The following is a 21,090-nucleotide window of genomic DNA, read 5'->3' as shown; positions in this document are numbered from 1 at the left end:
GGAGTTTGAAAGGCAAAAGTATGTAGATTAAAGTTTTAAACATGGCAACATGGAAGGATTGATGAAAATTGAGCTTAAGCAAAGCGAACCTGCATATCGTGCCATTAGAGAATAAAATAAAGGGGATCCCATGAAGCAAAATGTCCCACCCTCCTAAATGATCAGAAACAACTGCTTTGGTTGTGGCTCCAAACTAGCCCAGTTGAGTAGCCAGCTGCTAAGTGGGTTGCACTTATTCACAACTGGGCCAAACGCAATAATACCACTTTGCCTTCAAGGGTATGTTTCTGCATGAGTGACTATATAACTCCCCAGGACCAAAGTTTTGACATTGTCTAGCTTTATTTCCTCAAGATATTGGGGGTATGTGGGCAACAAGAATCTTGTCAGGGTAAGATTTATCCATCACCATCACAGATGCAAATCTCTGCCTTTTGTGGAGGAAAATTTGTAGCTTCCAAAGAGGTTCACTCCACACTTTACCTCTTCTTTATAGATGTTCCCCATAGTTTCATGTAGGAAGATGTGCAGCTACGTGGAAGGGAATGAGTGTCAAGATATATATATTTTTTTAATACCAGACCCGCCAGGGTCCCTTTTTAATGCTACTTTGCTGGAGTTTACCCAGTCCTTTTGCCTGGTCTGCTTTGTGCTGGAGTTCTGTTTCATGTTGCTTTGGTTTTAGGTGGTTTAAGGAGAGGGTGGAAAGGGTGCTGTCTTGGGCTCTTGGAAAAATCTAGTTTTCCATTTCACTATCAGAAACAATAATAATAATTGTGGTATTTAAGTGCTTAGTATGTGCCAGGCACTGTACTAAGCACTGGGGTAGATACACGTTATCAGAAATGGATGTTTTCTGTTGTTTTCCCTTCATCCTCTAAAATATAAGGGGTTCTATAGGAGAAGATTTTACACCTTTTCCAACTGATGTGAAATCGGGGATTTTAAACCATACAGTAGAGCCAAGAGAGATTTACACTGTTTGGGGAAGGATGAAATGAAATGCTAATACAGGATTGGAGGATTTTTGCAATTTCATTTTCTGAATTTAAAGTCCTGCACGATATGCTTAAAGGGGGCATGGGGGGCAGGAGGGCAACACATGGAGTGGCAAGTAATATTAAAATGACATGATTTCTTCCTCCTTCTTCCTTTAAAGTCTTGACATGAAGCTGAAGGAAAAGCCAAATTAGCAAAAACATAAGAAGAGGGCTTTCTGATCACGGTCCTGCTGCAACATATCCACCTGGAGGACAAGTGACTGCTTTTTTTTTTCATTTTGCTCTTCTTAGTGCTATTCTAGATTTCTGAAAGAGGAAAAAAAGCTAATTCTTTTCATTTGCAGTAGCCCATGCAATTGTATGTATGTTCAATTCAGTTTTGTTCCAGTTTTGCCAATAATGTTCCTCATGTGCAATTTAGTAAAACCCTTGCAAGAAAATAAGAGTTCTGAGCTGATGTATTGCCTTAGATAGTGATCATTTTGTTTCCTCTTATCTAGTCATATTTTAAGATTTAAGCAAGTTTGGTTTTGCCAAGTAGGGTGAGGTAGATTCGTTTCCCCAGATTAGTTCAGATTTCCCTTGTATGTACGGAAGCATCTTAAGCCTACTTCTCGGGGTTCATCTCATGTTCAGAATGTTGTCTTTTCACACGGCATGTGCAAGTCCTTTCTTTCTCAAGTTGGGCCACTGCTTAGAATACTGAATGGGCCTCTTGGTCACAGAACTGAACTGCCTGCTTGCAATCTAAATGAGATTCATTGGAAGGGTTTTCCCAGAGAGAAGCTAGTTTCGCTAACAAAATTAATTTTATTTTAATAGTCAGTTCTGATATATTTATTTTTTTAAATCTTTTTTAAAAACTGTTAATCCTGCCCTGACTAATGAAGATCATGACATCAGTGGGAAACCTGAAAAGCAACATCCATATTTTGACTATGGCTCTCATGTCAGTCTTTTGGCTGCATCCTCCATCCCAAATGTTGGTGACTACATCTCAAAATATTAACACTGAAGAATTTTGAGATTTATAGCTACTAAAGAAATCCTTTGATGGCATTTAGCTACCCATCCTTCTGTCACAACACACCATAAAAACGAATCCACTTAACAGTTCCCTCATTTGATTTCAGATTTAACATTCAGCCCTAATTTATTAAAACAGCCCCTTTATAAAATCTCCAGAGTCAATCTGATTTCTAATTGGTGTGATTCTAGGATGCAGGTGCTTGTTCAAATAGATATCCAAACACAAATGACTCCCAATGGTAGATAAATGGTACCCAGATTTTCTTCCACTTTTAAAAATGGGGAGCAAGCTGAGGATGTGTTCTTTAGAATGCTCTGAAAGAGTAAAATATTCTGATGTTTGGTGAAGGGAAAAAAGCCCAACCATTAAATTTCATGATGGTTCCCCAAAGGCACAGATCTGGATGAATTAATGTGGCTTGAAATAAGGCAATTCTGCTTGGCTGCTCGACTCTCCCCAGTTTTTCAGATACTGTATTTGTGGAATTAATATGGAAACAAAGAGGTTACACTAAAATATAGCAGTGGCAAAAGAACCAAAAAGGAATTCTGTTATATATTTTCCTCTGGAGCAATGGTTTGCAAACTCGGCTTGACACCCCTTAAATTTCACAAAACCCCTTTGGAGTTTGTTACCTAAATTTTCCCTTCCCTCATACCCTATAATCAGACCCACTTTCCTAGTATCTCCACACCCTTCCCTCTCCCAGCTACTTCTTCCCTCAAAATAACTACCCACCAGGCCTTGCCCTTCAGAAAGTACCCTTCAAGACCCACCCTGGTACCTCCCACCCCCCGACCTTCTCCCACATAAAAAAGAAACCACAGTCTGTGCCCTAGGGAATTGGGGGAACCCTGCCCTAGAGAATTGCTGCCTTTCAAGGCCACCACTCTTCAATTTTGGGGACAACATGCTGAGACTGCAGTGATGAACAGCATCATGGCCCAAATGATCAGCCTCAATGGTGAACGTGTCAGTAGGCAAATGAGTTGCTAACCGACCATTTTGTCTACCAACAGATGAAACTGACACCTCACCCACACTGTGCCCTCAGTCTATCCTGCCAATTTGTGTAGACCTGCTGTGGCATGACACGTTTCTTGGCTTTATTGTCACTGTCAGTCTTCAGCGTCTTTCTACGTTAGTGAATTTGTATGAACTGTTCAAGTGGGTTGCATGAGCATTCAAACACTTAGGACCCTGCTCTTATTAGCACACCCCCCTCCCCCACACACACACCGAAAAACAAAAGAGTAAGTGTAATTAATTGAGCTCATCGGAAGAAAGGCAACTACAGATATCACATCAATAGAAATAGGGGAAAAAAAATCCTCGAAAAATGTAATGTTCATAAGCTGGTCAGTCTTGCTCTGGCTCTGACTTTAGGGCATTGCCTAGCACTTTATTGGTAGTTCAAACCAGCTGGAGGTTGTTGGGCCAATGGGATTTCTATTAAGGGATGCTAGAAAAGCTCCTCACGTAAGTGAGCAAACAGAAGCCAGCTTCATGGAACAGACAAATGTCTGATCAATGTGAGAAAGCTTATTTGAGGATCACAGTCAGCAGATGGGAGAAAATGAAGGGGCTCTTGTGGGAGCCAAATGAGTCTGCTGATGAAATACACTTTAAGGCTCAATGGAAAATCTATCCACCTCAGCTCATAGCCCATAACTTTTAGATAACTTCAAATATTTAGATATGGTAATCGGTATGCAATTAACATCATATCAATGCCTATCAAATCCAATAGTTCTAATAGAAACATTTAGAATTGCACAAATTTAATCTTTTATATAAAGATGGTTTTTTCTACCTTGTATCAGGTTGTTCAGAATCTAGCATCAGAACTATTAGGTTTTGTTTGGGAAAAAATCTATAGCAATTCGTATCTATGCTGCCTAAATTGTATGGATTAAGCAATACAGGAATATGTAACATCACTATGTATCACCTCTCTGTATAATTCAGAAATAAAAGCTGCAGTCGAATACTTCAATGCCCCTTCTCTTTGGTTCCTTCTCTGTCCAGCTCCAAGCAGGGTCGTTCAGGCTTTCAGATGGGGTGGCTGTCTCTCCGTCTGCTCTGTGCTCTTTTCCAGTGCCCCAGGACTAACTAGGGGTTACTGGGTGGAGCTTTGGGGATGGGGCTGATTAGAAGCCGAGACCCACCATCACACACCTCTGCCCCTGCTGTCCCCCCTGGCCCCCAACATCAACCTGATTGCAGCAGACATAGTCAAGCATTAATTATAAATCTTTGTATACATTCAGATGCTGGAGAGAGGAGCAAGTCTGTAAGGTCCTTGTGAGCAGGGATCATGCCTACCGACTCAATTGCATGTATACTTCCCTCTGCACTTAATACATCAGTGAGTACTGTGTGCAAAGCACTGTACTAAGTGGTAAAAACAGAGAAGTGGAAAGAAGGAAATGGTACCATTCATTTGGGCTTATTTCAACCTACTTTTAACTTGCATCCAGAGAGGTTTTGCCTTGGAAAAGGCATGTTACATCATAATGAATCCCCCTCCCACCCCCCAATCATTCCCTCCTGCATCTTTGGTTTTTTTATGGTATTTGTTAAGCACTTACTATGAGCCAGGCACTGTACTAAGCGCTGGGCTAGATACAAGCTAATCAGTTTGGACACAGTCCATGTCTCACATGGGGCTCATAGTCTTAATCCCCATTTTACAGAGGAGATAACTGAGGCCCAAAGAAGTAAGTGACTTGCCCAAGGTCAACAAAGCAGACAAGTGGTCCTGCTGACTCCCAGGCCCATGTTCTATCCACTAGGCCATGCTGCTTCTGTGCTTATTCCATCTTTCCAGAGACTGGCCCTATTATTTCAGAGTGTCTGGCCAGGAATAAACTGAGTGGCCCCACCCTGGGTTACATCAGAATGAACCACCATAGGGTTTTTCGATCGGCCAGTGACCTAGGATGCCAACCATCCTCTCACATCTGAGAGTTTAAAAAAAACACACACAAAAAACCAAGATTCATTTTCTTAGAAGAACCTGGAAAGCACAAACATAAATTCTGGCTTTCTTATTTCTCTCTTTCTGTACATTGAAAGTTGAAAGCAGATTTAGCTGGTAAAAATGTACTTGAGGTTTACCCTACCAACGGGAGGGAGGTTCCTGAAATGTCTGTAGTTGGCAAGACTAAAGATCTATGGAACAAATGATCTGCTCTAGTCCCACTGGGTGAAGTCTGAGGAGATTTGTTGACAGTTAACAGTATTCTAGGTTGGCACCAGACATAAATAAGAATTTGAGATAGCATCATGGCCTAGTGGAAAGAGCCTCCGCCTGGCTTCTAATCCCAGCTCTGTACCCTCCTGCTTGTTTAACTTTGGGATAACCACTTTACATCCCTGTGCCTCAGTTTCCTCATTTGCAAAATGGGAATTTGAGACCTGTTCTCCCTAAGATTGTGTCCAAGCTGATTATCTGGTTTCTCCCCCAGTACTTAGTATAGTGCTTGATATATAGTATGGGCTGAACAAATACCACTATTATAATAAGAGGAACGGATAGTGTGTCAAAATCATTTTACTTCCCTTTAATTCTGGCTATGGGTGCTCAGTATATGACCAGTGATTTTAAATTACAGGTGGAAGGTTGAGAGACCGCCAGGGAAAAACATGGTAGCCAAAATGGTATACAGAATACTAAACATGGATATTCCAGATCCTGGTCAGAAAGAGAAAGCTGTTCTTTCAAAGACTGGCTAAATTTTTTAAAACACACCCTCAGTTTAAAGGTGGTTTTGTCTTCCTTAAGGGAATACGAATTAACCATTAGGAAATATTACAAGCCTCAGTGACACAGACTACACAAGCACTTTGGAATGTGCTGCACCCCTGCCCATTTACTGTCACATTACACTTAGTTCCCCGGGGGGTGCGGGACTGGTAAAGACGGAGAGAATGCAATCCAGAATCGATTCCTCTGTGCAGGTTTTCAGTCCTGAGGTCTCAGGACTAAGACTCATCCACCATTCCTCATGGGAGACTGTCATCGTCCCTTGCATTGCACACAGTGAGCATTCAATAAATCCATTTACAAAATAGTCACAAGAGAGGGACCAGAACAAATAACTTCTTTTGCTGAAGTTATCCAGAGCAGCAGCGAAACGTAAGTTTCATAACCTCAGACATTCAATCAATCTTGGGAGAAGGCAATAAAGTTAGTAGACATGATCCCTGCCCTCAAGGAGTTTACAATCTTATTATTAAGATTATTATTATTATCATTGAATTATTATTTGACAATTCCAAGACACACGAGAGCTGGAAAATATGCTCTCACCTTTTTGTTAATCTTTTCCATAGGGAAACTAGGATATAGGTCACTGGAGTGGTATGTCCAGATCCACTAGTCAGTCAGAGGTATTCCTGACCTCTGTAATCTCTTGGCTTTCAGTTCAATGCTGAGCCTGTTAAATCTCACAGATAATTAAATCCTGGTGCCTCATTCAAATTTGCTCAGGCAATCTACATAGATTTTGTTTTTGGCTCACTGTATTTCCCTTAAGGCTTGGTTGGCAACCCAGCACACAACTCATTTTTCTACAAAACTGTTCAGTCCCTGTCTTCCCGCTCCTCAAGAACATCCAGTGGATGCCCATCCACCTCCACATCAGTCTCTAGACTGTAAGCGCATTGTGGTCAGGGAATAGGTCTACCAACTCCATTACATTGTACCCTCCCAAGTGCTTGTTACAATGCTCTGTACACATTAAGTACTCAATAAATATGATTGATTGATTTTGATTAACTCTGCATGAGGTGATAAAACATCAAGCCCTAGGGTGGAAAGACTTATTACCTATGTGCAGCTTTCATGCTATCAGTTAATCAGTGGTATTTATTGAGCACTTATTGTGTGCACGGCACTGAACTAAGTGCTTAAGAGAGTACCTTGCAACAGAGTCTATAGTTAAAATCACTGCCCACAAGGAGCTTACAGTCTGAGAGGTCATCACTGTCAAAGCCTCAGTTTCACTCCCCATTGGCCTTCACCCCTCCCCAAACACAAGCCCAATCTCCCCAACTATTGAGTACATACTGTGTACAATGTGCTGTAACAAGTCCTTGGAAGAGTACCATACAACAAGAGTTGGTAGACATAGTTCTTGCCCACAGGGAGCTTACTGTCTAGAAGGGGATAAAGACATTAATATAAATTATGGATATGGACCTAAGTGCTGGGGGGCTGAGGTGGCCAGAAGCAAATACCAAGTGCTCAAAGGGTAAGACCAAAGGGATGGTCACCTTAGGGAAATGGTGGTTGGTGGGAAGGTAAGAGTGTGAGAGAGCGAGTGAGTAGTGAGAGAGGTTGGGGGAATAAGGAAGGAGGCAGCCAGAAGAGGGTAAGGGTGGGTGTCCAGAGTCAGGAGGACCTGGGGAAGAGCCAAAGTGGCAGGAGTCTGGTTGAGTCCACCAGGATTCCCTTGTTTTAAAGTCTAAGAAACAGAGATGTGCCTCCCATGCAAGGGTAGACTGGCTCCTTAGGCAAGGACACCAAGACCTTTGCACTGGAAGACTGCTTCCCCTATCTGTATTTTAAGGTCTGTCTCTCCCACTAGCCTGTAAACTCCTTGAAGGCTGGCATTGTGTCTACCAATTCTATTGTTTTGTACTCTCCCAAACTCTTAGTACAGTGCTGTGCACACAGAAAATCCTCAATATATACCACTGATGCATTGGTTGAAGACAGAAGGAAGCCCAGCATTCCACACCTGCAAGGGATCAGAAGGCAAGAGGAATGTGCTGTGACTTGGCCACCCCTGAAGATCTCTGAGGTGACAAGTTGCTCCGATATAAAACAGCCCAAAAGCCACCTAAATGGTCTCTTGAACAAAAGGATGGGGGAAGCGGGAAAGTTGGGGACAAAGAACCCCTTTAATGTAACCTCCAGAAAGTGGAAACATACATGCCACTTTCTAGAGTAATAGTATTTATTAAGCACCTACTGTGTACAGAAGACTGTACTAAGCACTGGGAGAAAATACAAAGAATGGATTTAGGCATGGGCCCTGTCTCTCCTAGATCTATTCAGAATAAGCCCCAGCTCGGGGATTTTGCTGGTGTCCAAGCTGTTCCTGAGCAGGTAAAACAAATGCCAGAAAGTCTCTCACTTTCTGAAGTCACTTTTTTTCTGAATGGTATTTGTTAAGCCGCCTCTCAGGGTCGCAACTGGAGAGTTCCCAGTACTCTACCAGTCATGACTACAGGCGGGAGAGTCAAGCAGAGGCATACCCACTCCATTCCTAGCTTGTCCAGTGGCTAGTGAGTGGAAGGCAATCAGCTACAAGTCCAAACTCACCTGTGCTGGGCAGCAGTGGCATGGGAGAGAGTCGAGGGCAGAGACTCATTTACCGCACAGAAGGAGGCAATGGTAAACCACTTCCGTATTTTTACCAAGAAAACTCTATGGATACACTACCAGAACTATTGCAGATGGAAGTGGGGCATTCTGGGAGAGACATTTCTATGATGTCACTATGGGTTGAGCACGACTCGACAGAATAAGACAACAACAATTTGTTAAGCACTTACTATGTGCCAGGGACTGAACTAAGCTCTAGGGTAGATACGAGATAATCAGGTTTGGTACTGTCCCCGTCTCACCACTTTAATCCCCATTTTATAGATGAAGTGAACTGAGGCACAAAGAGAAGTTAAGGGATTTGCCCAAAGTCACTCAGAGGGCAAATGGCAGAGCCACAATTAGAATCCAGCTCCTCTGACTCCCAGATCCGTGTTCTTTCCACTAGGCTACGATCCTTCTCTACATAAATATGGAATGCTTCATATATTTTCATGTCTTCCTTGCATGGGGCCAATCAGTCGATCAATCCTCTAATGCTAATCTCTTTATCATTCCATTTTTAGTATATGTGCTGCTATAACAAGCACTTTGTGACAGTTCCCACTTTCCCTTCCCCATTTCTTTCTGCTGTAAAAATATCCAAAGTGACAGTCAGCTACAGGCAGTGTTTGTTCAAGAGCATTTCTGCAATTCTGACCTCTAAGTTGGGTACTTGAAAGTGGAAGTGATTTCCTGGGGACAGACAACTGCTCAGCAGAGAGAAGCCTGGTTTTCCCCTCCAAATTGGCCTCTCTGAGGCCCTGAGAACCTCAGATCCCTTAGCACTTCTCCCCTCTAAAAACAAAACTCAGAGTGAGAGTGAGAGGAGGTGGAGGCTTCTAGGAAAGTGGTAGTAGATTGCTGCTATGCTAGTTGGAAGCAGGACAATTTGCCTGCCCAATCTCCCTGAAATCTCCTATACAGGGGACAGCTCAGAGGCGGGAAACTTCCTGCCTAGGACATCCAGGCTTCAGGGGTTCAGGGACTTCGAAAGAGGAAAGTGCAACAGCTCTTATGGGAGATTCCCTGCTCTAGCTATCCCTCTGGAAGGGCAAAGGGCTTGCAATCCAATTGACAAGGAGTGTGGCCTAGTGGAAAAGGCATGGGCCTGGGAAATACAGGACCTGCATTTTAATCCCAGCTCTGCCACTCATTTATTGTGTGACCTCGGGCAAGTCATTTAACGTCTCTGTACCTCAGTTCCCTCATCTGTTAAATGGGGATTCAATTCGTGTTCTCCCTCCCACTTAAACTGTAAGCCCAATGTGGGACCTGATTATCATGTATCTACCCCAGTGTTTAGTAATGCTTGGCACATAATAAGCACTTAAGAACTCTACCCCCATCCCCGCCCCACAGCACTTGTGTATTTAAGTACATATCTATAATTTTATTAATGATGTGTATATATCTATAATTCTATTTATTTATACTGATGCTATTGATGCCTGTCTACTTGTTTTGTTCTGTTGTCTGTCTCCCCTCATTTAGACTGTGAGCCCGCTGTTGGGCAGGGATTGTCTCTGTTGCTGAATTGTACATTCCAAGTGCTAAGTACAGTGCTCTGCACATAGTAAGCGCTCAATAAATACGATTGAATGAATGAATGAAGAAAAACCACAATTATTATTATTTTCCAATGTGCCCCGAGCTCTTGGTTAGAGGCTGAGCACCAGATATCGCCACCATTTCATTCATGCATTTAATTGTATTTATTGAGCGCTTACTGTGTGCAGAGCACTGTACTAAGCACTTGGAATGTACAATTGGGCAACAGATAGAGACAATCCCTGCCCAACAACAGGCTCACAGTCTAATCGGGAGAGACAGACAACAAAACAAAACAAAACAAGTAGTCAGGCATTTGAATGTAGCTCCTTGAACAAAACACTATACTAAGCTCTGGGAGAGTACAGTGGAGGTAAAAGACATGGAAAAAAGTAGCAGAAACAGGAATCATTTCCCCAGGAGTCTAGAATGCACAGCACTCCTTCCCATGACCATCTCTTCCCCCGTAGGAGTCCTATATGGCATTTTTGGGGTTTTCCTAATGATTCGGGAACTTTAGCAGCCTTATCCCAGTGCTTGTATTTACCCCAGTCAGTGCTTGGCACACAGTATGGAGCTTAATTAAGTCCCATAATTAATTGAAGGTCTTTTGCTTTACATAGCCCCTTTGCTTGTGCAGACAAAGGTTTAGGCGAGACTGCGTGCAACATTCTCAGCACTTCCTAACAAATTAACTTAAAAGCTTCTTTCTGAATTAGAAAATGCCTCCCCTCTTTTTCATCATTCAGGCTTTTGATCAGCCCAGCCAAAGGTACCAGCATGGCCTAGTGGATAGAGTATGGGCTTGGAAGTCAGAGGCTGTGGGTTCTAATCCCATCTCTGCCACTTGTCTGCTGTGTGACCTTGGGCAAATCACTTAACTTCTCTGTGCCTCAGTTACCTCATCTGTAAAATGAGGATTAAGACTGTGAGTCCCAAGTGGGACAACCTAGTTACCTTGTATCTACCCCAGCGTTTAGAACAGTGCTTGGCACATAGTTAAACGCTTAACAAATACCATCATTATTATTATTATTAGCAGTCTCCTAAACACGCTAACAGATGGCAATACAAAAAAAACCAAAAAACCTCCCAGCCTTTGGTGCTCTAGGAGTTCTCACTTCCCTTTTCCAGACCCAGAGTGTGTTTTAAAGCTTCATCGTTTGCAGTTGTCATATTTAATCTCATTTTTATTTCTTTTCCTCCCTTGTGATGTGGGTGGGAGTCTATCTGCTAAAACAGAGGCAGCCAAAAGAGGGTAGGGGCGGATGTCCAGGGTCAGGAGGACCTGGGAAAGAGCCAAAGTGGCAGGAGTCTGGTTGGGTCCACCAGGATTCCCTTGTTTCAAAGCCTAAGAAGGGCAGGGAACTTCTACTGGACACTCCCAAGCTTTGCACTCAGTAGGTTCTCAGGAAATACCACTGATTGACTAATTGGGGGTGGGGGAGGAGGACGGAGGGAGAAGGGGAAATCCTTTTTCTCGTCTACACCTCAGCCACAGGCAGTACAGATTACCAAAGGGAGAGAGATTTGGGTGACAGCATGATAAGGTTTCTCCGATACACAGTCTCTTTCGGAAACTCCTCCAAGCATAGCCGTCAGGCTGTTTCTTCTTTTACATTTGATCTGCCAGCAGTTGACAGCCCTTTTCGTTTCACTTCATCCTGTCTGACTTAGCGAGAGATTCAATGCTTTCCCCAGAACGTATAATTCAGTGATTTAGGTTTAGTAACTCTATGCCACTGAACTGCCTTATAATTTAACATTTCTTGGCAATTCTAAGCCCCTTCAAAAAAGATTAGGTAGGTTAGAGTGCTCTCTGCACATTTGCTCTAGGGCACCCGCAATCTTGAAAGTATGCACTCATTTCTCAGTTTTGTAGAGACAATGAGAGAGTGAAGGGATTTTCCCTACACCTCTCTGATTCTGGGCCACTACAACCCACACCAAACCTCCCACCCACACACTTTTGCCTTGCTCAGGGTTGTTCTTCCTCCTGCTCACCCTATTCATAAGCCATCTTTGTCTGAACAGGTGCCTTGTATACTCCCAAAAGTCCGGGGCAGAGATGTAGTTAGAAACCAGATCCCCTGGCCCTCTAACTGTGGGAGTCCCTCAAGGCTCAGTTCTAGGTCCCCTTCTATTCTCCATCTACACCCACTCCTTTGGAGAACACATTCACTCCCATAGTTTCAACTACCATCTCTATGTGGATGATTCCCAAACCTACCTCTCCAGCCCTGCCCTCTCTCCTTCTCTGCAGTCTTGCATTTCCTCCTGCCTTCAAGACATCTCTACTTGGATGTCCCACTGACACATCAAACTTAACATGTCCTTGGGAAGCAGTATAGTCTAGTAGAAAGAGCCTGGGCCTGGGAGTCAGAAGATCTGGGTTCTAATCCCAGACTTCCCACTCTTGCTTGTTGTGTGACCTTGGGCAAATGGGGATTTGATGACTGTTCTCCCTCCCCCTTAGACCATGAAGCCCCATATGGGACAGGGACTGTATCCAACCTGATTATTTTGTATCTACCCCAGCACTCAGTACAGTACTTGGCACAAAGTAAGCACTTAAGTACCATAAAAAATGTTCAAAACAGAGCTCCTCATCTTCCCACCCAAACCCTGTCCTCCCCATGACTTTCCTATCACTGCAGACAACACCGCCATCCTTCCTGTCTCACGAGCCCATAACCTTGGTGTTTTCCTTGACTCATCTCTCTCTCTCATTCAACCCACACATTCAATCTGTCATGAAATCCTATCAGTTCAATCTTCATAAAATCACTAGAATCTTCTCTTTCTTTTCCATCCAAGCTGCTACCACTTTGACCCTCTGCTGCCCAGATCATTTTTCTAAAAAAACAAAGTGTTCATTCCATGTCTCCCCACTCCTCAAAAACTTCCAGTGGTTGCCCATCCACCTCGGCATCAAAGAGAAACTGTTTACCACTGGCTTTTAAGACAGTTGATCAACTTTCCCCCTCCTAATTTACCTCACTGATTTCCTACTACAAGCCAGCCCCCACACTTTGCTCTTCAAATGCCAACCTATTCACTGTACCTTGATCTTGTCTAGCTCACCACTAACCCCTTACTCACCTTCTCCCTCTGGCCTGGAACTCCCTTCCCCTCATTAACCTACTGGCTATCACTCTTCCCCACCTTCAGACCTCTACTAAAATTCCATCCCATCCAAGAGGCCTTTTCCGATTAAGCCCTCATTCCCCTACCATGCTCTGCACACAGTAAGCCCTCAAGAAATACCACTGATTGATTGATTGACTCTTTGTCCTGCACTCTTTCCTCCAGATTAAACCGTCTACCCCATAAAATTGGCAGATTGTTTAAAGAGAGAAGGCTTTTCACTCTAGGTTAAAAAAAATATTAAATCAAATTAAGTTTAGAATGCCAAACCAACATCCTTTCCTGTGTTATTTTCACAGAGACGTTGAAAACTTAACCGAGTCATTTAGCAGTGCTATAGTGTCTTGCAAAAACTCTGGTACCACCTAATATGCCTGTGAAAACTCAGAGGAGGTGCTGCAGAAAGCTGCAGTGAAGCCTTTGGGACAAGTTTAAATCTGGGAATTATGGGTGGCAAAAGATGAATTAAAAGACAAATGCTCCAAGACATAGCCTAAAAGTGTGCATAATTGAATTCATTGGAGGCTTATGGGAAGTGAATTCAGAAGATGAAGGCTGGCTAACTCTCTATTTTCTCCTTTTTGACCTGACCAATGGAGTAAAAATATGGCCTGATGGAAAGAGCACAGGCCTGGGAGTCAACCTGGGTTCTCATCATAGTTCTGCCATTTGCCTGCTATGTGACCCTGAGCAAGTTACTTCACTTTTCTGTGTCTCAGTTTCATCATATGTAAAATGAGGATTCTATACCTGTTCTCTCTCCCTCTCAGACTGTGAGCCCCAAGTGGGATGGGGACTGGGTCCAGTCTGCTTCAACTGTATCTACCCCAGTGCTTGACACTTAGTAAGCATGTAACAAATACCATTATTATTATTAAATTGTAGGCAGGAGGGCCTCCACATACACCAGATGAGTTGAGGATGCTGAGTGAAAGTAGAAGAGAACTCAAGGTAACTGGGGCCCAAACCACTTAAGTCCTTCTCCTGTTAAAGTCAACATTAGCTTTGCATTTAGAAAGTTATGAGGGAGGCGATGTGGCCTAGTATAAAAAGCATGGGAGTGGGAATCAAGAGACTTGGGTTCTAATCATAGATCTACCACTGTCTGCTCTGTGAATTTGGGCAACAGTTAACCTCCGTACCTCAGTTTCTCCATTTGTAAGATGCCTACTCCTCCTTCCCATTAGACTGTGGAACCCATGAGGGAAAAGTGCACACAGCTCAGTCTGCATACTCTGCTCCTCTAGTGCCAGCTTACTCACTGTGCTCTGATCTCATCTATCTTGACGCTGACCCCTTCCCCGTGTAGCTCCCCCTGGCCTGGAACTCTCTCCCCCTCCAAATGCTTCAGACCACTGCTCTCTCCACCTTCAAAGCCCTATTAAGGTCACATCTCCTCCAAGAGGCCTTCCCCAATTAAAGCCTCTTTTCCCTGGCTTTGTCTCTCTTCTGTGTTGCCTATGCACTTGGATCTGTGACTTTTGGGCATTTGCTATTTGCCCCCTCCCCAAACCCCACAGCACTTATGTACATATCTTTAAATTATATAGTATAAATTATGTATTTATATTAATGTCTGTCTCCCCTTCTAGACTGTAAGCTCATTATGGACAGGGAACATGTGTGCTAATTCTGTTGTATTGTACTCTCCCAAGCTCCTAGTACAGTGCTCTGCACATAGTAAGTGCTCAATAAATATGATTGATTGACACAATAAGCACTCAAATACCACTGACTGACTGACTGATTACTTTGGCGTATACTAGGAGCCTAATAACCATTATGCTTATTATCGGCAAACGTAGGCTCCAGAGAGCCAAAATAGTCTTGTGGGCCAGCTGAAGACTAACCGCAGTTAGGTCGGGCTCTAACTCCAGGGAGATGCACAGGATCTACTGTACGGGGCTATCAGTTATGAGATCTTTGCATCCAAGTCGCCACATCCTGGGGGATGGACAAAGGAACCTCTGCTGGTGGCTCTGGTGCAGATCCTGGATTTGGGTACACTGTCCTCCCTCCAAAAGACAATGGACTCAAAAGTCTAGGTCAGAGCAGGCCATCATTTATGTAGCGGGAATTCCGCCAGAGTAGAACAATAACCGCCACTCCCCTCAAAGGGCCATCGTGAAGAATGAATCATTGTCAATAAGAAAGCACTGGGAAAACAGGTCAATAATAAGTCACCTGCCCAAGATGACAAATCAGTGACAGAGTCAGGAGAGGGACTGGGACCACTGAACCACCCAGTCCTTATAATAGTAACAACAGTATTAAATACTAAGTGCCAACCACTGTACTAACCTCTGAGGTACATACAAGATAATCAAATTGGACCCAATCCCTGACTCTCGCAGGGCCCAAAGTCTAACTGGAGGGAGAAGAAGTATTAATCCCCATTTTACAGATGAGGAAACTGAGGCATGGAGTTTAAGCAACTCACCCAAGGTCACACAGCAAGCTAGTGGCTGAGCTGTGATTAGGACCCAGGTACCTCGATTCCCAGTCCTGGGCTTTTTCCACATTCTTCCTTACAGAAAACACCAGAGAAACAAAAACATCTGTCACTAGACACCCACAAGGGGGAGATAAGTTGAGAAAAAACACACATTGTCACTTGCCTTTGCTTCCGCTGGAGGCTCTTTTAGCGTTGGGGTTATCGGGAAGGGACGGACAGAGTAGAGCTCAGAAGAGGGTTCTGTGATGCCCCCAGATTTCTGCTGGCTTTGGCCCCTAGGCACAGAACTCTTCAGAGATCAGGCGTCATCCAAGGCCAGCTACCTACAGCACTAAGCATGTTCCATCCTTAGTCACAAAAAAAATCCCTAAAGAAAAAGAGACTAGAGCAAGATTTAGAGGGAAATCAGGCTCATTTTTGAACGTTCCAGTGAATCAATAGAATTTACTGGGCACCTACTGTGTGCGGAGAATTGAACTAAACACTTGGGAGAGCACGACAGAGTTAGAAGATACAATCCCTGACCTCAAGGAGCTTATGATCTAGTGACCCCAGGATCCCTGGGAGACTGCAATCGGCAGCTTCACTGGCAACTTGCACATTTTCAGGCTTTTACTCTGGTTCCTTTTCTCAAGAGCTCCAGGCTAAAATAATTTACAGAAATGGGAAAGACAGAGGAAGAATAAGAATATGTGCTCGCTTCAGCAGCACATATACTAAAATTGGAAGGATACAGAGAAGATTAGCATGGCCCTGGCGCAAGGATGACATGCAAATTCGTGAAGCTTTCCATATTTTTCTCTGCCAAACTAACTCTCTTCCCCTCTTCAAAGCCCTACTGAGATCTCACCTCCTCCAAGAGGCCTTCCCAGACTGAGCTTCCCTTTTCCTTCTGCTCCCTCTGCTGCCTCTCTGTCCCCCCCTTCACCTCCCCTCAGCTAAGCCCTCTTTCCCCCCTTTCCTTCTGCTCCTCCCCCTTTCCCTTTCCCTCCCCTCAGCACTGTGCTCATTTGTATATATTTTTATTACCCTCTTTATTTTATTACCCTATTTATTTTGTTAATGAGGTGTACATCCCCTTGATTCTATTTATTGCGATTAAGTTGTCTTGTTTTTGTCTGTCTGTATCCCCCGATCAGACTGTAAGCCCGTCGATGGTTAGGGATTGTCTCTATCTGTTGCCAAACTGTAAATTCCAAGCACTTAGTACAGTGCTCTGCACATAGTAAGCACTCAAATACTATTGAATGAATAAGTAGGAAGCAGTTCAAACTTCAAGGTGAAAAAGCTGGAAAAATAATTGAATGGACAGATAAATTGTACAGATAAACTCTATTGTATTAGACTCTCCCTAGCACTTAGCACAATACTCTGCCTGCAGTAAGCTTTCAATAAATATCATTGATTAATATTCCCTCCCTCCTACCTACACTGTAAGCCCCAAATGGGACAGGGTCTGTGTCCAACCCGAACAGCTTGTATCTTAGAAAAGCAGTGTGGCTTAGTGGAAAGAGCAGGGGCTTGGGAGTCAGAGGTCATGGGTTCTAATTCCGGCTCCACCACTTGTCTGCTGTGTGACCTTGGGCAAGTCACTTAATTTCTCTGTGCCTCAGTTACCTCATCTGTAAAAATGGGGATTAAAAAATGTGAGCCCCATGTGGGACAATCTGATTACCCTGTATCTACCCCAGTGCTTAGAACAGTGCTCTGCACATAGTAAGTGCTTAACAAATACCATAATTATTATTATTGCATCGATTCCAGTGCTTAGGGCAGTACTTGGCACATAGTAAATGCTTAATAAATCCTGCAATTACTATCATTATTATTAACAATAATAATCATATCATCCACACTCGTTCAGGTGTATAGCTTATCATTATTGATTTATATTAATAAAAGTTATACATCTATACACAAGGGTCACTTGGCTCCTTTGTGCCTCAGGTTTCTCACCTGTAAAAAAAAAAAAAAAAATGGGGATTCAGTCAGTACCTTTTCCCTATCCCTCTTGGACTGTGGGCCCCATGTGGAACAGGGAATATTTTTTCATCTGATTGTGTCTATCCCAGTGCTTAAAATAGTGCTTTGTAGATAGTATGTTCTTAACAAATATCACAATTATTATTTAAGTTACAAGGCTGGTTGTTCATCTGATCCCTTTGGGATCTTGGGAATCAATCGGGGAAGGCTTCCTGGGGGAATGGGATTTTTGAAGGACTTTGAATTTAGCAGGGGCTATAATTGGGCAGATTGGGGCTGAGGTGGGGGGGATAGGATGGGATGTTCTAAATCTGGGGAACAGTGAGAGCTAAGGTTTGGAGGTGGCAAAGTTTAGCAGGGTGCAATGATATGGGGAACTGGCGAAAAGCAAAGAGTGCGAGTTGGGGAGTAGTAAGGGCAGGAGAAGGCAGAAGAGAGACAATTTACTTAAGATGACTGGACAGGAATAGGAGTAGAGAGACAGGGTGATAGCTGTGGTGGACTGGGATCCAGAGAAGACTTTCTCACTAAAGGAGAGAGTTGAGCTTGTTTGAATCAATTGATCCATCAATCAATCATATTTATTGAGTGCTTACTGTGTGCAGAGCACTGTACTAAGAGCGTGGCTCAGTGGAAAGAGCACGGGCTTTGGAGTCAGAGGTCATGGGTTCGAATCCCGGCTCTGCCACTTGTCAGCTGTGTGACTGTGGGCAAGTCACTTCACTTTTCTGTGCCTCAGTTACCTCATCTGTCAAATGGGGATTAAGACTGTGAGCCCCACGTGGGACAATCTGATTCCCCCGTGTCTACCCCAGCGCTTAGAACAGTGCTCTGCACATAGTAAGTGCTTAACAAATACCAACACTTGGGAGAGTACAATATAGCAATATAACAGATATATTCCCTGTCCACAATGAGCTTATAGTCTAGAGGGGGAGATAGACATTAATATAAATAAAACACAGATATGTACATAAGTGCTGTGGGTTTTGGAGGGGGTGATGAATAAAGGGAGCAAGTCAGAGTGAAACAGAAGGAAGTGGAAGAAAAGGAAAAGAGGGCTTAGTCAGGGAAGGCCTCTTGTAGAAGATGTGCCTTCAATAAGACTTTGAAGTGGGGGAGAGTAATTGTCTGTAGGATATGAAGAGGGAGGGCATTCCAGGCCAGAGGCAGGATAAGGGCGAGAGGTCGGTGGCGAGATAGATGAGATCGAGGTACAGTAAGTAGGTTGGCATTAGAGGAGCGAAGTGTGTGGGCTGGGTTGTAGTAAGAGAGTAGGGAGGTGAGGTAGGAGGGAGCAAGGTTGAAGGCAGAGACGCAGGTGCTATTTGAGAGTATATAGTTGACGAATAAAAAAGAGGGCGAACCATGAAGCCACTGTCGCTTCAGCTTTTCCCCATCACCAAAGTGCTGAAAGGCTCATTCATTCAATTCAATAGTATTTATTGAGCACTTACTATGTGCAGAACACTGTACTAAGTGCTTGGAATGTACAAATCGGTAACAGATAGAGGCAGTCCCTGCCCTTTGATGGGCTTACAGTCTAATCGGGGGAGACTGACAGACAAGAATAGCAATAAATAGAATCAAGGGGATGAACATCTCATTAAAACAATAGCAAATAAATAGAATCAAGGCGATGTACATCTCATTAACAAAATGAATAGGGTAATGAAAATATATACAGTTGAGCGGACGAGCACAGTGCTGAGGGGAAGGGAGAGGGGGAGGAGCAGAGGGAGATGGGGGGAAAAGAGGGTTTAGCTGCAGAGAGGTGAAGGGGGGGTAGAGGGAGCAGAGGGAAAAGGGAAGCTCAGTCTGGGAAGGCCTCTTGGAGGAGGTGAGCTTTAAGTAGGGTTTTGAAGAGGGGAAGGGAATTAGTTTGGCAGAGGTGAGGAGGGAGGGCATTCCCGGACCGCAGGAGGACGTGGCCCAGGGGTCAACGGCGGGATAGGCGAGAACGGGGGACGGTGAGGAGGTGGGCGGCAGAGGAGCAGAGCGTGTGGGGTGGGCAGTGGAAAGAGATAAGGGAGGAGAGGTAGGAGGGGGCAAGGTGATGGAGAGCCTTGAAGCCTAGAGTGAGAAGTTTTTGTTTTGCACAGAGGTTGATAGGCAACCACTGGAGGTTTTTAAGAAGGGGAGTGACATGCCCAGAGCGTTTCTGCAGGAAGATGAGCCGGGCAGCGGAGTGAAGAATAGACTGGAGCGGGGAGAGAGAGGAGGAAGGGAGATCAGAGAGAAGGCTGACACAGTAATCTAGCCGGGATATTACGAGAGCCTGTGACAGTAAGATAGCCGTTTGGGTGGAGAGGAAAGGGTGGATCTTGGCGAAATTATAAAGGTGAGACCGGCAGGTTTTGGTGACGGATCGGATGTGTGGGGTGAACGAGAGAGCCAAGTCAAAGATGACACCGAGGTTGCGGGCCTGAGAAACGGGAAGGATGGTCGTACCGTCCACAGTGATAGGGAAGTCAGGGAGAGGACAGGGCTTGGGAGGGAAGATGAGGAGCTCAGTTTTGGTCATGTTGAGTTTTAGGTGGCAGGCAGACATCCAGGTAATAATAATAATAATAATGTTGGTATTTGTTAAGCACTTACTATGTGCCGAGCACTGTTCTAAGCGCTGCGGTAGACATAGGGGAATCAGGTTGTCCCACGTGGGGCTCACAGTCTTAATCCCCATTTTACAGATGAGGGAACTGAGGCACAGAGAAGTTAAGTGACTTGCCCACAGTCACACAGCCGACAAGTGGCAGAGTTGGGATTCGAACTCATGAGCCCTGACTCCAAAGCCCGTGCTCTTTCCACTGAGCCACGCTGCTTCTCTAGGTAGAGACGTCTTGGAGGCAGGAGGAGATACGAGACTGAAGGGAGGTGGAGAGGACGGGCAGAGATGTAGATCTGTGTGTGTCCATACATTTATACCCTCTTACTTCCTCCTTTTTATAACTTCTTTCACTGGCTGACTCCCCCATTAGATTAGGAGCTCCTTAAGGGAAGGATTTGAGGTTTTTTAGGAGCTGAGTGTTAGAGTGCTTATAGCCCAGGTTCTGACTGATTTTCCCATCACTGATTTCCTACTACAATGCCCCCTCATCCCCCCGTCTCACAAGCCCATAACCTTGGCATCATCCTCATCTCTCCCATTCATCCCACATATTCAATCTGTCACCAAGTCCTGTCGATTCTACTTTCATAGCATCACTAAAATCCACCCTTTCCTCTCCATCCAAACTGCTACCACGATGATCCAAGCAATTAGTCTATCCTGCTCTGGCTACTGTATCAGCCTTATTGCTGGCCTCCCTGCCTCCTGTTTCTTCCCACTCAACCAGTCCTTACTCCACTTTTCCAGAGTTCGTACTTTACGTACAATTCCTTACCATCAGCCTTGAAGCACTCAATCAGCTCTGCCCTCTTACCTTACCTCACTGATTTCCTACTATACACCAATCCACACACTTCACTTCTCTAAAGCCAATCTTGCCTCTCTCCTCCTACAACCCGGCCCACAAGCTTCGCTCCTCTAGTGCTAACCTTCTCACTC

General features: G+C 44.2%; 1 protein-coding gene and 2 non-coding genes across 12 annotated transcripts in view; all 3 read left to right on the top strand.

Annotated features, from left to right (window-relative positions):
* PRUNE2 (prune homolog 2 with BCH domain) overlaps positions 1 to 4,027 on the top strand; it is a 75,825-nt gene extending 71,798 nt beyond the window's left edge. For all 10 annotated transcript variants that reach the window (XM_029054984.1, XM_029054979.1, XM_029054976.1 and 7 more), the window contains one exon: positions 1,160 to 4,027. In XM_029054984.1, coding sequence (XP_028910817.1) covers positions 1,160 to 1,193 — 34 coding nt within the window. In that variant the 3' untranslated portion in view covers positions 1,194 to 4,027. The remainder of the gene's footprint in view (positions 1 to 1,159) is intronic.
* Positions 4,028 to 8,217: 4,190 nt separating this feature from the next.
* LOC114808452 lies at positions 8,218 to 8,355 on the top strand. Its single transcript, XR_003756300.1, has one exon. It is a non-coding gene; the product is annotated as a small nucleolar RNA SNORA7 (small nucleolar RNA).
* Positions 8,356 to 16,252: 7,897 nt separating this feature from the next.
* Positions 16,253 to 16,359, top strand: LOC114808298. The gene has a single exon (XR_003756144.1). It is a non-coding gene; the product is annotated as a U6 spliceosomal RNA (small nuclear RNA).
* The last annotated feature ends 4,731 nt before the right edge of the window (positions 16,360 to 21,090 follow it).

The sequence above is a fragment of the Ornithorhynchus anatinus genome, chromosome X5, assembly GCF_004115215.2.
Source record: "Ornithorhynchus anatinus isolate Pmale09 chromosome X5, mOrnAna1.pri.v4, whole genome shotgun sequence".
Classification (NCBI taxonomy): Eukaryota; Metazoa; Chordata; class Mammalia; order Monotremata; family Ornithorhynchidae; genus Ornithorhynchus; species Ornithorhynchus anatinus.
The sequence above is the reverse complement of the archived record's forward strand: the minus strand, read 5'-3'. Positions and strand labels throughout refer to the sequence as shown.